Below are 15,254 nucleotides of genomic sequence, written 5' to 3'. Positions count from 1 at the left end.
AATAGAGGGAATTATTTTGAAAGCAATGAAAATTGATTCCCAAAAATACCAGTAGGGAAGGTGCCTCCCTCTGATTTCATCAGCACATTAAGAGCTGAACTCTTTTTTTAAATAATATTAACTGAACATTCTAAGTCTTTTTAATGCACCAGGCACATGCTAGACACTTTATACCTAGTCTATCAGTTAGTCATACAGTATTTTGGGGTACGTCTATATCACTTCCCATTTTGCAGAAGAGCAAAGTGAAAGAGCCCAAAGCCACACGGCCAGTAAAGGATAGAACCAGCACTCAAATCCAGGCCCAATAAGTGAAAACAAACTCTATGTTCTTTCACTTACAGACTGTACCATCTCACACAAGTAGAAGGGTGGCTGATTCTAGAAAATTACAGGAAGTTAATATTATTAATTTTTTATTACTTTTAACCTATCAGTATTTAAAATAACTGAAAAAGTAATAGAATCATTAATAAAAATTATAAACTGAATGATTACTTTTCCAGAGAAAATTATAGATGACTATAAAAAGGAGTTTCCACATGGAAAAAGACAACCTCCATAAAGCAAGTTCCTACTGGGACACAGGGAAAAATTGTGAGGGGTTGTATATGGTTCCATTCTAACTGGAAGGGAAAGATAAATTCAAGCTGCTTTACCAACTACTGGGGAAATATCTGACTAATGTGGTTCTAGCATGTTTTCATGGCTTCTTCAACTCTTGAGATTGGCTCCTTTTTAAGCTCCCAATGTATCTCTAAGCAGGAAGAGGCACCCATTTTGAAGGCTATGCTTTAGACAAGTGTTTAGGCATTAAATAATAGCACTAAAGAATGAAGACAGAAAAAGGAAGCATAAAGATATCCTTGGGGCCTGATAGGGTGTAATCCCATAGACTTAGAGGCTGTAATCCCATAGACTTAGAGGCTGAGTCAGGAGGATTATGAGTTTGCCATCAACCTGGGCAACTTAACGAGACCCTGTCTCAAAATTTAAAAAGTGGGGCTGGGGTTGTAGCTCAGTGGTAGAGAGTTTGCCTGTCACCTGTGAGGCCCTGAGTTCAATCCTCAGCATCACATAAAAATAAATAAATAAAAATAAAAATATTGTATCTATCTACAACTAAAAAAAATTTTTTTTTAATTTTAAAAATGCTGGGGATGAGGGTCAGTGGTAGAGCACTTGCCTAGCAAGGGCAAGGCTCTGGTTTCAATCACCAGTACCACAAAAAAAAAAAAAATTTTTTTTTAAGAGAAAGACTGAGGAATACTAGCATCTGACCTTCCTCCTTTTCTTGAAGAACCATAGCTTTGGAATTAAGAGAAAAATTTCAATGAGAAAAAGTAGGAAACATGAAGGAGGTGCCAGAGACTACCTTCTATAACTCTTTTTAGAAATCAGACTCAGAGGGATGTTTAAAGAATTTCATCTTTACACAGATGTTTATTGATTGCTTTCTCTGTACCAGGTGCTATGCCCAGAGCTGGTCACAGATGAATAGAAACAGAGAAGCAGGGAAGATACAAATGAACAGGTGTTGTGGGTGTTCTAAAAGAGGAAGGAAGGCAGGGTGTTCCAGAGGAGCTCATTGGTGGAGCTGAGTAGCTACGGACCTAAGCCAGCAGCAGAGGGAAACCCAGATCTCCCTCCTTACCTAGATAGCAAGCTTCCCCGAGGCCACAGACTATTCCTTCTACACCACACTTGATAATGAATGCATCTTGTCCTACGACTTTCAAACATTTTTAATTTACATATTTTTGTTTAGAGATCAATACAATAAATTAAATTTTAGAGACATTGAATCTTATTAGTTTGGATATCATTAGTTTATTATAAAAGATTAAAAAATATTTACATGATGAAAGATTTCAGAATGTTAGTGGAATGGGTAACCATGCATGATGCTATTCAGTAGTGCTGTATTCTAGTCTACCTTTTTCCCAATAATGTTGCTCTCACTAAATAAGAAGGAATCCTTGTCATTTACCACTACTTTGGTGCCTTCATGCTCTTCTGGAGAAGAAATGAAGCTTCAGCTTCCACCCTACTGGTTGACCCTCTCTACCTCTGCTTTAGAGACCAATCCAGCAGCTACTGCTGCTGCTTAAAATACTTGTCCTTGAGACTGTTCTGGAAGCATAATGCCTTCTTTGATTGCAGTCTCAACTGCATTCCTTCCAGCTAATACCTAGTCAGAGAGAAGAAGGAACTTTCTGAATGCCTGTCTTTCCATGACTTGGCCCACCACAGATCACAATCTTACTTTAAAGATGCAGAATTCTTTCTTTAAACAAAATCTGACCTGGCAGCTCAATAAACAAAACAGGAAAAGGAAAAGGACTTTGGTTGCAATGGAGGTGGAAGCTGGGGTCCTACCTGAGTAGGTTTTCTACCAACCAATGCCCCTCATATAGCACCCTCTGTGCTATCAGTTCCTTGGAGCTTAAGGCATCTACAAAGGAACAGTTTAAAAAAACACCAAAACACTGATCTCCTGAAGCCACTTCCTCCATCTATGAATGGGAAAATGAGATGTAAAAAATTTAGAGAAATCTGTTCACTTCTTTTATAACCTTCAGGACACCTAACATAGGTAGCTATAAAATATGGATTGGCATCAAAGTGGCTAACTGATAGATAGGAAGTGTCAAGGAAAAGTGAAAGGAACATGGACTTTGTTGTCAGAGGCATCAGGGCTTAAGTACAGCTTATGTCATTTAATAAATGTGTCCTTAGGCAAGTCACTTAACCTCTCTATGCCTCAGTTACCACATGAAAAATGGAAAAAATAATATACATTTCACGGGACTTTTGTGAGGAAGAATATGTTTAAAGTATAATTATCATGATTTTTATTGAATAAAATAATTATCATTTATTCAAGACTCACTTGGTGGTAACTACTTAGCCAAAGGCTGGCATTTGCTCCATGAAATCAGTACCCTTGCCCCTTGCCCTCAGCCCCATCTAAGCATCCCCATACCTTTGGGCTCCTCTGGTAGCACATGCAGCACGACTTTGCTTTTTAACACCTTGCTCTCGCTTTCAAGGCGGATTTCACAGGTGTAGGTTCCCTGGTCAGCCTCTTGCACATCTTGGAGCAGCAGAGAACCATCTTTTTGTAGGAGGTCTCCCGCCAAAAACACACGGTTCCGGAAGCGCCCCACAGGCACACTGAGGTTGCCATAATAGTATAGCACATATTCATCCTGGAGGGCAACACAGACAGTGTTAGAGAAAATCCAAAGAGGAACCAGACCTAGGAGTCTGTAGTCAAAAGACCCTGTTATGTGGAGGTGGCATAGTTATCATCATCATACATGAATAAAGTGTTCTTTGTAGCTAATCGATGGTAATAATATGCCAGGCAACATCCTAGCTTACACAAGCTCTGTGGCTCATTTTCCACAAAGACAAAGGGAGAAATACAGTGCACACATTTTTATTTCTTACAGCTAAAGGAATCAATGCTACACCCCATCTGAAGATCACTCTGTAGATTCAAACTCACAACTCTTTTTGGCAGTGAAGGGTGCTACCAGGGATTAAACTAAGGGGCACTCAACCACTGAGCCACATCCCCGGTCCTATTTTGTATTTTATCTAGAGACAGGGTCTCAATGAGTTGCTTAGGGCTTTACTGTTGCTGAGGCTGGCTTTGAACTTGCAATCCTTGTGCCTCAGCGTCCCAAGCCGCTCAAACTCACAACTTTTGAAAAACACTTCTCATTTCACCCTGTTTTCTGAAGGCCCCCAGATTACATAGCATTCAACTGTATGATGTAATCCCTCTGGTGTTGTGGGCTGGGGTTCCCAGAATGCTGGCTGCCTTTCCTCTCATTTCTGCCCTCCTCTAACACAAAAGGAGGAGTTATTAGTAAGAAATGGTTACAAGCTAAGAGGGGGAAGCCTGGAAGATCCTTATTTCTATTTACACCATAGCTATAGCCTTCTCATGATAATAAATAGTAATAAAAATTTGAGTGAGAGTAGCATTGCAGGGGTAAAAAAGAATGTGCTCTGAGTTGCAAAAACTATTTCATTTTCAAACATTGGGACTTTATTACTAATAGCAAACTACCTGGGACGTATTTCACAAATGATCCTGACATCCAAGTAGCTCCACAGAATCTCTGATGAAGCTTAATACTGTTTCCTAATACAAAGAGCTCCATGAGAGACCCTCACCCAGCCAGGTGCAGTTGCTAATCCTAGTACTTCAGGCGGCAGTAGAATGCTGAAAGAGTCTGCCCCCACCCCCCACCCACACACATACCCTGTTGAAGTCTGTAAACAAGTCAAAATAACACCTGGCATTTTGCCAGGGGAATGTTAGAGTTCGTAAACAAGTCTGGATGGTACCTGGCAAAATGCCAGAGGGAGTGGTTTGAGAAGTAACAAAAGCGAGCCATTAAGTGTGGAGATTCCTTATTGGTTGACTGATGTATCTAGTTTATGCTAATTAGATAAGCTGTGTGGAATGTATAAATACTGCTCCTGTCCTGCAATAAACGGCTCCTACTCCTGCTGTATCAATCTACACAAGTTCTTCGTCACCCCCCGGTTATTTTGCCCAGCCAGCCGGGCTGCGGCAGATGGTGGCCCGTACAGGGAGCCCCAGGACACTCGGGGGTAAGTGACGAAAAAAAGCTGCCCGTCCATAGATAGGACGGGAGCAAATCTGCTCGTCCCTAGGCAGATAGGGCGAGAGGAAAAATGGCCATTTCAAGAAAATGGAGAAGATTGATACAGTATGTTTGTGTCTTGTTTTGTCTCAGTGTATTGTATTGTCTTTGTGATGAAAATATGGAAGGGGTGTTAAGTAAATTGATAAGGGAAAGAGACACCCCAATGGAACCAAAAATAGTTAGGGCATGTGTTGATGGAAGCCCAGGAAATCTAGTCAGAAAGAAAAAGAAAGTTCAGAAGAAGGATTATCAGGAAAAAAGTTGCAGCAAAAGGCTATTACTAAATACTATTCGTTACCAGAGGGTGCGTGAAGCGGAGAGGCGGCTGCCGAGTGTGCAAGCCGGTCACAGCGCAGCAAGGATTTTCCAAGAGGAGGCGACGACTGGCCCTTCCCTGCCTCCTGGCCGGGGAGCTGGCTCTTCCACTGCCTGGAGCCCAAATCTAGACCTGACCTGGAGGCACAGTCTCGCAGGCTCTTGCTCCCTGTGCCCAGTAGCAGTTTGAGTCCGGGACACTCCCCAGGGCCATCTGGGGCTGCCCAGGCACTACAGCCAGCAGAAGACGCTACCAGCATCCCTGATGTTTGCTCATTTTCAATGCCAATAACTAAGCTACAATGGTTCTCCCACACCTGGAGGCTAATGAGTAATGAGCACTATTAAGGCTTATTTCAAATGTAAAAAACCTTGAGATAATGTACTAAATTGTTCAGAAGGTTGTTTTCTTAGTGGAACGCTACAGGATTTTCTTTAGCCATCTGGAGTTCCTGCCTTTGTCCCAGTGCCGGTGAAGACGAAGGTGGAAGAATTTCCAGTGTTGCTGAAAACCGGACGGAGACTTCGGCTGAGAACCGGACGAGACTTTGGATCAAGCTAGCTGCCTGCAGAACTTACCTGGACTGTGATTTAAGCTAGCTGCCTGCAGAACTTACCTGGACTGTGATTTACCTGGACTGTGAGTTAATCTATTTGAGACACTACTTTACCTGGACTGAGACAACAAACTGTAATCTACAACAAATTGTAACTCGGTATCTTTGCAAATGGTGTCGTTGCTGGTAAAATTTTTCCAAGGGCTTCTTGCATGGAGCCACCAATTGGCTTGTATTGTAGCATTTTGTATCCTCCCCTTCTGCTTGTAGTAGATTATTTATGGTGTTTCTGTGAAAACCACTGTGGTCGTTATTTAAATTAAACAAAAGGGGGAAATGTTAGAGTCTGTAAACAAGTCAGGATGGCACCTGGCAAAATGCCAGAGGGAGTGGTTTGTGAAGTAACACCAGCAAGCCATTAAGTGTGGAGATTTCTTATTGGTTGACTGATGTATCTAGTTTATGCTAATTAAGATAAGCTGTGTGGAATGTATAAATACCGCTGCTGTCCTACAATAAACGGCTCCCACTCCTGCTGTATCAACGTACACAAGTTACTCGTCACACCCCCCCCCGCCCCCCCGTTATTTTGCCCAGCCAGCCGGACTGCAGCAGACAATACCCAAAGATAAATGTGACACTCATGCCTAGCTCAGAGGTCTTTTGTCTAAGCCACAGGAATTATCCATGTCACCCACCTTTACCGCTCTACAAAGGCACAGAAAAAGGAAACTGAAAGAACTTCACATGCATGTCTCCAATTAGCCCCTCAACTACATGAAAGTTAAGCATTGCCATTATCATAACTACCTTCCTGAACACAGATCAGGAAGTTGAAGCTTAGCAGGGCTGGGTAATCTGCCTCACTGATTGCACAGCCAAGTAGCCAAGCTAGGAGGAGTCCCAGTTAGGACACCTCCAAAGCCCAAGCTCTTGCAACAACACCATCTCATGGTACTTGATGAGTGATTCTCCCTCCTGCAGTACCACCCTGACAACCACAAATGTGGGGCTTCTAGGACATAGTGAGGCGCGCTCTTCATTACCTCAGCATGCTTTCCAGGTGACAGCATCCAGTCTACTTTGGTCACGTGTTTCCCTTCTAGGTTCCGGAAAACACATCCCATCAGAGCTGAATCACCCACATGGACTGTGAGTTCAGCGGGGGAAGTACTAAAGTCATTCAGGCCCAAGGAACAAGCTATAGAATCAAAGGCAAGAGGATGAATCATTTAGACAAATACCTTTAGTAACAAAAATCAGCATCAGTCACCAAGTACTATCCACCTCCCTTCCCTCGATGACTCAACAGGGACCAAGTGCTCAGAGGCCTCTCACTTGAACCAGCATGGAATCTCTAAAGGTAATTGAGGTATCCTCTAGTTATCTGCATGGCTTAAGTCAGAAGGGTTCCGCAAACTTAGTACTGCATTAAATGTTATCTGGCTCCTTTCCCCTAACTAGGCTCTTGCCCTTTTCTAGAATTCTATCTCCCAACTTTTTTAAAGAAACAAAGGAAACCCTAAAGTCCCTCCTTTTGGATCACTAGTCACCCAATTCACTTACCATAAACAGGAAATGGATATTCTTGTTCTTAAATTTCCTACTAGTTCCCTATCTGAATGGCCAACTCACAGTATTTTGTTTGTTTTCTTCCTCTTTTCCCTTTCTTTAGCTCCTTCACAAAAGTTTACCTCTGCATTTGTCGGCTAATTCTGACTGGTGAGCAGGCCCTTGTAAGTAAGTCAATGTGGAGCACAGCTTTCCCCTTGAATTCCTTTGTGTTTGCCTTTTCCCCACCTCACCCCCTCCAGCTTTGCCATCATCCCTAGCTTTTCCTCTTTGAGGCATTTGCACACGTGGACTTACACCCACCCACCCACACATACAATCATCTGATGTTACTTAAGGAATTCCAAGAGGTCACTAAAAGAGAAAACCATTTTATGGATATTTCTGTTTTCATAGGACATGCTCCATGCATAGAGACAACAAAATCAAGAGAGACAAATTTAGATGCTGCCCAGTTTATATCAAAGAAGAGCCAAGAGAACGCATATGGGAATGAACAGAAAATGTGCCAGTCTTTTCATCCAAGCTGTTTCCCTGAGAGAAGACAGCTAACTTCCTGCCCAACAGCAGGCTCACACAGTAGGGAGGACAGAAAAGAAAACATGAACTCTAAACCCTTTGGAAAGAGTTATTTTGAAAGAAATCAAAATTAGCTCCAACAACCATTTGGAATTTTCCTGTGAGGAACAGTTGAGCAATTGTACTTGTGGTTAAAGGTACAAGAAGTGAATTTAGTTTAATTCAATATTATGTAGAATTAAGTGAAGGACAACTAGAAAGCAACTGCAGCAACCAAAGCAAAGGGAAACTACTGTCTGGAGGTCTGAGGGGTGATCTTAGTAGAGGAGTAGCTGAAGAGAAGGAGATATTCTTAGGGAGGGAAATCTCTCCACACAAAAGTACAAACCCCATGATGCCTTCAAACCACTACATGCAGGGGTTGGCTTGGAAATTTACTGGGAAGAAGAGCAAAAGTCTGCAGGTTGTTTCATACATCTCTGTGGAAATATCTAAGAACGCTCTGAGATACTTATAACACTGTTTCTGTGAAAAAAATTCTCTAACACATATCATTTGTGTGTGGGGGTGTGTGTACACATGGGCACATACCTATTTGTGCACACTCTGTGTTGCCTAGAACTGGAGCAAAGGCAACCTATTTGTGTTCTTTGCTAAGTCAGTGTTTAGTTCACTGGCCACAATTCAAAAAGTAATAATAGAAGAACAAAAAAGCAATGAGAGCAAAGCACCAAATTCATGTATTTCTTCCTACAGAGTTATAGCCATGGAATAAGAAGAAAGGCATGGGGTAAAAGGGAATTTTAAAAAATTAGCAGTGGAGATGAACAACAGGAAGCAGCCCTGAGCACCTGCCTAAGGTATAGACACGGCCTGAGACCATTAGCAGGCTTCACAGAAGAAAATGGATCTTAATGGGAAAGGGAGCAGGCTCACTAGTGTGAGGTGCCAAAGAGAGGAAGGAAGCTTCCAGGCAAAGGAAACCACCATATTGGGAAAGAGCTCAGGCATTTGAGGAACTGCAAGAAGGCTGGCGCTGGCATGGCTACGAGTGAAAACAATGAAAAGGATTCTGGCGTGTCTGGTCGTTTCAATTCTGGATCTGAGACTAGCTGTGGTTTTGAAGACAATTTAAAGTGGAGGAAGGCCATAGAGAAACTTTTTTTGTACACACAAGAAGGTCCTAGAACATCCAGGATAAACCCAAGACATTCTGTGACTAATAGAAACAGGAAGTTTCAGCTTCCCAAGAAAGAGCCCACTACCTGCTTCCAAAACAGCTGTTTCACTTAAACCATGAAGTTCCAGGCTAGGGTTTTCATTTTCCAAAAATCAAAGGGAATTAAAAACTACCAAAAACAAAACAAAAAGGTTTTTAAAAATGCACAAGAGTTATGAGAAATCAAATACCTCCCATGGTTCCTTGGCTTCTACTTACCCAGTAACGTTGGGATCAGGACCAGCTGCAGTGGGCAAAACATGCTGCTCTCAACTTTTCAATCTAAAGATAAAAATCAGAAAATTATGTCCAGAGAAGTTTATTAATTTAACAAACAAACAGTGAGTACCTGTGTGGGCAAGCCTCTGAGGCACTGGGGCGCAGCATTGCTCAAGAAAGACATGGTCCCAGCTCATGCAGTTTACATGTAGGGCAGGATGGGCAAAAAAGAAGCAGATGAATGTGCAAATGAGAAACACCAGCTGTTGATAAGGGCTGCGATGAAGCAAAACAGGGTGATGTTTGGAAAGACACTTGGGGGCTGCTTTAGATTGGCTATAATGAAAGATTAGATAAAAGTTGATGTTCCGGAAAAAAAATAAAAAGCAAATGATTGCAGGATTGCCCTGGAGATGACAACCCCAAACATACCACAACTGGCACATTTAACACAAACAAAAAATTACAAGATATACAGCCTGAAATTTTCACCCTCTTCCAACTAAATCAGAACTACTACTTTGAAATATAGGAAGAATATTCAGTGCATGTGGGAGAGGAGATACATAAATATGGGGAAAGTTTAAACTCACTTAAGGAATTAACCAAATTTAGGACATGAAGCTACATGAAAGGTCCATGGTGAGGTTTTTTGTTGTTATTTTAAAAGCAAAGCAGTGTGAGTAGAATAAGAACTGGACCACACTGGGCAAAAGTATTTCTCTGTTTATATTATCTCTGTGGTATTGATTTCACTGCACTCACCAGTTCCTACAAAAGGACTCACTGTTCTCTACATAATGCCCCCACGTTTTCTCAGCTTAACAGAAGAACCCTAATGCCAACAAGTTACAATTCATCCAGTTTTGGGTTCCTATCTACTACTGTGCCTAGTCTCAGCCATAATCCCTGAACACCTAGCCACCTGGCACTGTAGAAATTCCACCTCCAAATCTGTAAAGGGGAGAGGTCTGTTGTTGCACTAACAACAAGATAGGCCATCTGGCACATAATGGTGGCCATTTTAACTTGTAAAAACCAATTGAAGAGATTCCTTACCTGTATTCTAATCAACAAAATCCTCCACCTGGAGAATCTGGATCCAATTGCTCAAGGAGGTTCCTGCCTTAGGTCCCACTTGATCTTACTGAGCCTCGGCTTCCTCGTCTATAACACAAGGATCAAATATGACAAGGTAGAAAACAGTGCTTTGAAAAATAGGAAGCATTACCATAGAAGATCCTATTTTTTTTATACCTCAAGAGTCAGATGGAAAATGATTTGTAGCTTCAGGGAAGATTTGGGTTCTTTATAAGAATGGCAAATGATGAATCAGAATGAACTGAAACTTTTCAGTTTGCATCTTGAACCCTCTATAACAATATCGATAATAATTACACTGAGTCAGATATAAAGGGAGTCACACTGAGTTCCCCTAAATAGAAGTACCTCTCGTGAAAACACAGTCTCTCTATAGCCACAGCCCTATTCCTGCTCCACACCACCCACCTCATCTCACACCTACATGGATGAGGGTCATAAAAAGAACACGTCTTAACTTCAGTTCATCCTAGTGGGACATGAAATCTTTGTCACCCTCTGAATGTATCCTTTTCCAAAAAATCGGTTGTGCTCCCTCCTCTGCCCAGCAAATAGCACTCAGCACTAGAAACCCCCCGCCCCCCCCCCCCCGCCCAGCAGTGCACCACCTATATGAAAGAGAAATGGTTGATTTCCATGTCTGTCACCAGGTCTGTGTATTCTCAAAGACAAGATCATCCATGTCTTGCTTATATTTGGGCCCCATTCCTGCACTACAACAGCCGTAAAGTGTCTGGCACATACTGGAAAGATGTCTTCACTGCCAATGTGACCATTACATGGAAATCAACTGCAAGGCATCCTACAACCTCATTAGCAACTCTCAGAACCACACCCAACCACTTTCAAATAAATTATTTAAAAGGTGCAAACAATCTGATAAATAGAATATACCGATTTTCAGCCCCAAATACTCAAATACATCATTAGTGTTCTGAGTGAATGAAGAGAAAAGCAAAGATCTTAGCAGAAGAGCACTAAATTAGAGTTTAAAAAGATTATCTTCTAGGCTCAGACCTTCCATTGACTAACTCTTTGATCTTCGGGAAAATCACTCAACTTCCTGAGCAAAATCTTTAACATTAAAGAATCATACTTTTATTTTCCCAGTTAATGAGTGCCACAATGGAAATCAGGAGTTGATATGCAATAAATCAGACAAGGCTATATATCAGGTACTATCTGAGCAACAAACATGTTCACCCGCTTAATCCTCACAATCTGAGAGATCTAAGAGATAAGAAAACTGAGGCACAGATTGGTGAGGTGACCTACATAAGAACACACAGCAGGTGGCAGAGCCAGGATCCAAACCCAGGCACTCTGGACCTGAGCCTGTACCCTTGTCACACTATACTGCTTTTCCATGTTGGTGAAAGTAATCACTATGTTAGAGGGAAGCGTCCCTGAACTTAATATGTCAAAACAATACTCACAGCTGGTGTGATGGTACACACCTGTATTCCCAGCAACTCAGAGGACTGAGGCAGGAGGATCATACGTTCAAGGCTAGCCTCAGCAACTTAGCAAGACCTTGTCTCCAAGCAAAAAATAAAAAGGACTGGGGATGTAGCTCAGGGGTAGAGCGCCCCTGGGTTCAATCCCTAGTACCGAGAAGTGGGGGGACAGTATTTGTCTGCTCCCCCTGAATAAATCCCTACTGCTCATACCTTCATCCCACTAACTCTTTTAATCTTTCTAATGTCAAGTGAAATGTCATTTTCTCAGTGAAATATCTCCTCAATCGTCCATCCTAAGTCAGATCCCCAGCCACATGTCTTAATAGTACAATATATCTTTTCAGGGCACATGTCACAACTTCTAATTATTTATTAGCATGCTTATGTGGTTAAAGTCTTGCTCTCACCATATTCACCAAGACTACAAGCCCCATGAAGCCAAGAGCTGTGCCTGTGTGCCACTAAACCTCCAGCAGTAGCATGGTGCAAGGTGCAGAGAAGCACTCAGTAACTACTCACCGTATGGGTTCAAGACACCTTGAACAGTAACCAAGAACTCTCGAGTCAAGTTCAATTTCCTAGCTAGAAAATGTCCAGACATTCTTTCATATACATTTATTCATTTATATACACACGCACACATATATACACACACATAGACACATGTATCACTTCACAATGGAGATGCATTCTGAGAAATGTGTCACTAGGTGATTTATTTCACCATTGTGAGGAGAATCATAGAATGTACTTATACAAATTGAAATTGCTACAATGCAACTAGGCAGTTTAACCTTATGGGACCACTGTTGTGCATTGTCATTGACTGAAATGTTACTTGGCACATGAATATATATCACATACACACATGCACATATATATGTATACCCATACAAATGTATTCTGAATACATATATACCTGAACACCAACATTCTGAAATAAATATACATAATACATATATTTTTAAAATGATTATCTACTCATAAATCTGTTTTTAAAACTCCCAACAAAAGCATTCAGAAACAGCTTGATAATAGATACCATTAAACTCTTACCTCCACCCTACTTCCTTCTCTTTCCAGATACTGATTTATCTTCTGCAGTATAATTCTTGAGATAATTCTGCATAGGAAATTCATATGTTGACCAAAAATTTGGACCTGAACTCATGGCTTTTTCACAATATAACTCCTAAATAACACCTCCTGTCACTCCTTGGGTGGGGTGTGTGTGTGTGTGTGTGTGTGTGTGTGTGTGAAAATATCAGGATCCTTTTCCTATTTCCTAGTGTAGGAAATCATATATTAAATGCATGACCAATGTAATTCCACATCATGTACAACCAGAAGAATGGAAGTTGGATTCCATGTATGCCTATCTAAATACATTCTACTGTCATGTATATTAAAAAAAGAACAAATTAAAAAATTGACTTAAAGAAAGAGAAAATATAGTGTAGGAAAATTGTTATCTGTGGCATAATTATGACAGAAAAAAAAACTTTGGAAAAGTGACTTATGACAATGAGATTACCATAAAAGACGTGAAAATGACCCCCAAATATTGCAATATTGTTTGACCCAAGTGGGCAACCCACCACTGATCAAGCGACAACTGTACATTCTCCCCTTGCTCACAGCCCACTCTGCCGTGATGCTAAGACCCCTCAACTTCCCTGCATGCTCCTGTGTACCTCAACAGGCCTCTTGAGTATTTGTAGGTATACAAGTCCACATAACCACTCTGAGACATGAATCTCTTAAAATATGCCCTTGTTTTCCCCTCTGAGACCACGTAACACAGTCTAGGCTACATCAGCCAGCCTTGTCCTCGAATGGGACCTTGGAAGTCATTATGTACTCCTGCTCCCCCCTTCAGACCACATTATACCTCAACCAGCTTGCATCAATCTTGTCCAAGGTCAGGACCATGCCAGGTTGTGAAAAGTCAGGACAACAGCCTAGCCCTCTTGGGAGGTTTGAATACCTGCCTTTGAAAGGTTAAGTATTGGCTTGTCTAGAATGGGGAGAAAAAAACAAAATAGCAAGGAAAGAGTCCTGCCAAAAGCTCAAGGACAGCCACTCACAGCCCTGCTCTAAAGCAATTTAACAGTGGAAGCCTTGTCATTTCCCTCCTTGCTTACTCTCTTATTACCCACAAACTCTACCCTTCTTCTCTCTGAGGATCTTAACATAAATTACAGAAACTAAAACTGCACTCAATGGACTACCTTATGGCAGTCCCCCTGCTAAGAACAAGAGTTCTGCAATTGGCTCCACAATGATCCTGAGGTCGCCAATTAAACCAGCTTTCCTCTGAGTGAGAACAAGCCTTCTGAGAAAAGTTCCAATAACAGCTCACAAAATACAAAGCAGTATCTTACCCAAGATGAAGATACCCAGGACGAGCAATGCACTTAAATCCTCCACTGCTGCAGGTCCCACACCAGACTGAAGAGACTTCTGCCAACACACTACGTCAAGCTCTAAGCACATCACAGCAAATGTGCATGCATGCATACATGTCCCGGGGTGGCTGCAGAGACAAACAGGAACCTCCAAATCAAGGTTCTTGTTTCAGTCATCTGGCCCATTACCCACTTTTAATTTGTATTTTCATTCTAAAAAACATTCTTAATTCAACTTACTGAGGTGGGCCTCACATCCCAGATCTCTGCAGGTGTCATCTCCCCTTCCACATTACAAACTTTCTGAGGGTAGGATCTTGAGTGGCATCAAGTAAACTTGCTGAGAAAGAAATCAGTTTCATGAAAACAAAATCAATAAAGATTGACACAAAACATCTGACTGAGCCAGGCACACCTGACATTACAGTAGCCTGGGAGGCTGAGGCAGGAGGATCATGAGTTCATAGCTAGCCTCAGAAACTTACCAAGTTCCTAAGCAAGTTAGACCCCGTCTCAAAATAAAATATAAAAAGGGCCAGGGATGTGGCTAGTTAAGCACTCCTGGGTTCAATTCCTGGTACAAAAAAAAAAAAAAATCTGTTTTAAGATATAGCAACCTCTCATTTTTTCTCTCAATACAGAGGTGCCACATAGCCAGTCAATTATCCCATCCCTGCTCAGTCCTCCAACTCACCATCTAGCCGTGTAGATTTCCTGTGACGGTGAGTTATCAGCATTTCCAGCATACAGACAGTCAGTTATTCTTCCAGAGAACCACTTGGGTGACTTGGACATCCCAGATAAGAAGTCAAGTTTTCTTCAGTGTGAGGGCTCTCTCAGTCTAACTCACTACTTTAAAATAAGCATTCTCAATGTAGCCTTCAACCTGAACTCAATTGACTTGACCAATTGGCCTGAGTATACTTGCCTTATGGAACTTGTCCATATCACATGAAAGGCTTGTGAATGTTTGCTTTCCTCAAGGACCATGCTGCATGGTCCTTGAAAAGTGATATGCTGGTAAGGCAGCAATCTCTGTAGTATGAATATTTCCACCATTAGGCAATTTCAAGTCACCATCAGCGTGGCAACCAGCTCACAGATTTTCGGAAAATTTATTATCGGCCCTGCTATGTGAGCTGTAGGTTCTTGCTGGGTTTCAGCTCAGACAAATCTTTTACTCAATGCTGAAA

At 41.7% G+C, this 15,254-nt stretch overlaps 1 protein-coding gene and 1 long non-coding RNA gene across 8 annotated transcripts in view; one reads left to right on the top strand and one right to left on the bottom strand.

Moving 5' to 3' along the window:
• Positions 1-15,182, bottom strand: part of Jaml (junction adhesion molecule like) — a 29,996-nt gene extending 14,814 nt beyond the window's left edge. For 4 of the 7 annotated variants that reach the window (XR_009226190.1, XM_058577167.1, XM_058577170.1 and 1 more), the window contains exons 1-8: positions 14,756-15,182; positions 14,547-14,635; positions 14,302-14,401; positions 14,038-14,189; positions 10,152-10,259; positions 9,093-9,155; positions 6,610-6,764; positions 2,987-3,212 (exon numbers count right to left, since the gene is read on the bottom strand). Coding sequence is in view for 6 of the 7 variants with exons in the window: in XM_058577167.1 (XP_058433150.1) it covers positions 2,987-3,212; positions 6,610-6,764; positions 9,093-9,135 (424 nt within the window). In the remaining variant the exon portion in view is untranslated. Of the gene's footprint in view, positions 1-2,986; positions 3,213-6,609; positions 6,765-9,092; positions 9,156-10,151; positions 10,260-12,709; positions 12,777-14,037; positions 14,190-14,301; positions 14,402-14,546; positions 14,636-14,755 lie in introns of all 7 variants that reach the window. The other 3 variants (XM_058577168.1, XM_058577169.1, XM_046438642.2) reach the window with 3 other exon arrangements.
• LOC131423955 (uncharacterized) lies at positions 4,313-6,103 on the top strand. The gene is made up of 2 exons (XR_009226191.1): positions 4,313-4,635; positions 4,993-6,103. It is a non-coding gene; the product is annotated as an uncharacterized LOC131423955 (long non-coding RNA).
• Positions 15,183-15,254: the final 72 nt, after the last annotated feature.

Source organism: Marmota monax, unplaced genomic scaffold (assembly GCF_021218885.2).
Source record: "Marmota monax isolate L192 unplaced genomic scaffold, Marmota_monax_Labrador192_F-V1.1 WCK01_AAM20220418_F8-fsc00081, whole genome shotgun sequence".
NCBI classification, from domain to species: Eukaryota; Metazoa; Chordata; class Mammalia; order Rodentia; family Sciuridae; genus Marmota; species Marmota monax.
This window is presented reverse-complemented; position numbering and strand designations above follow the sequence as displayed.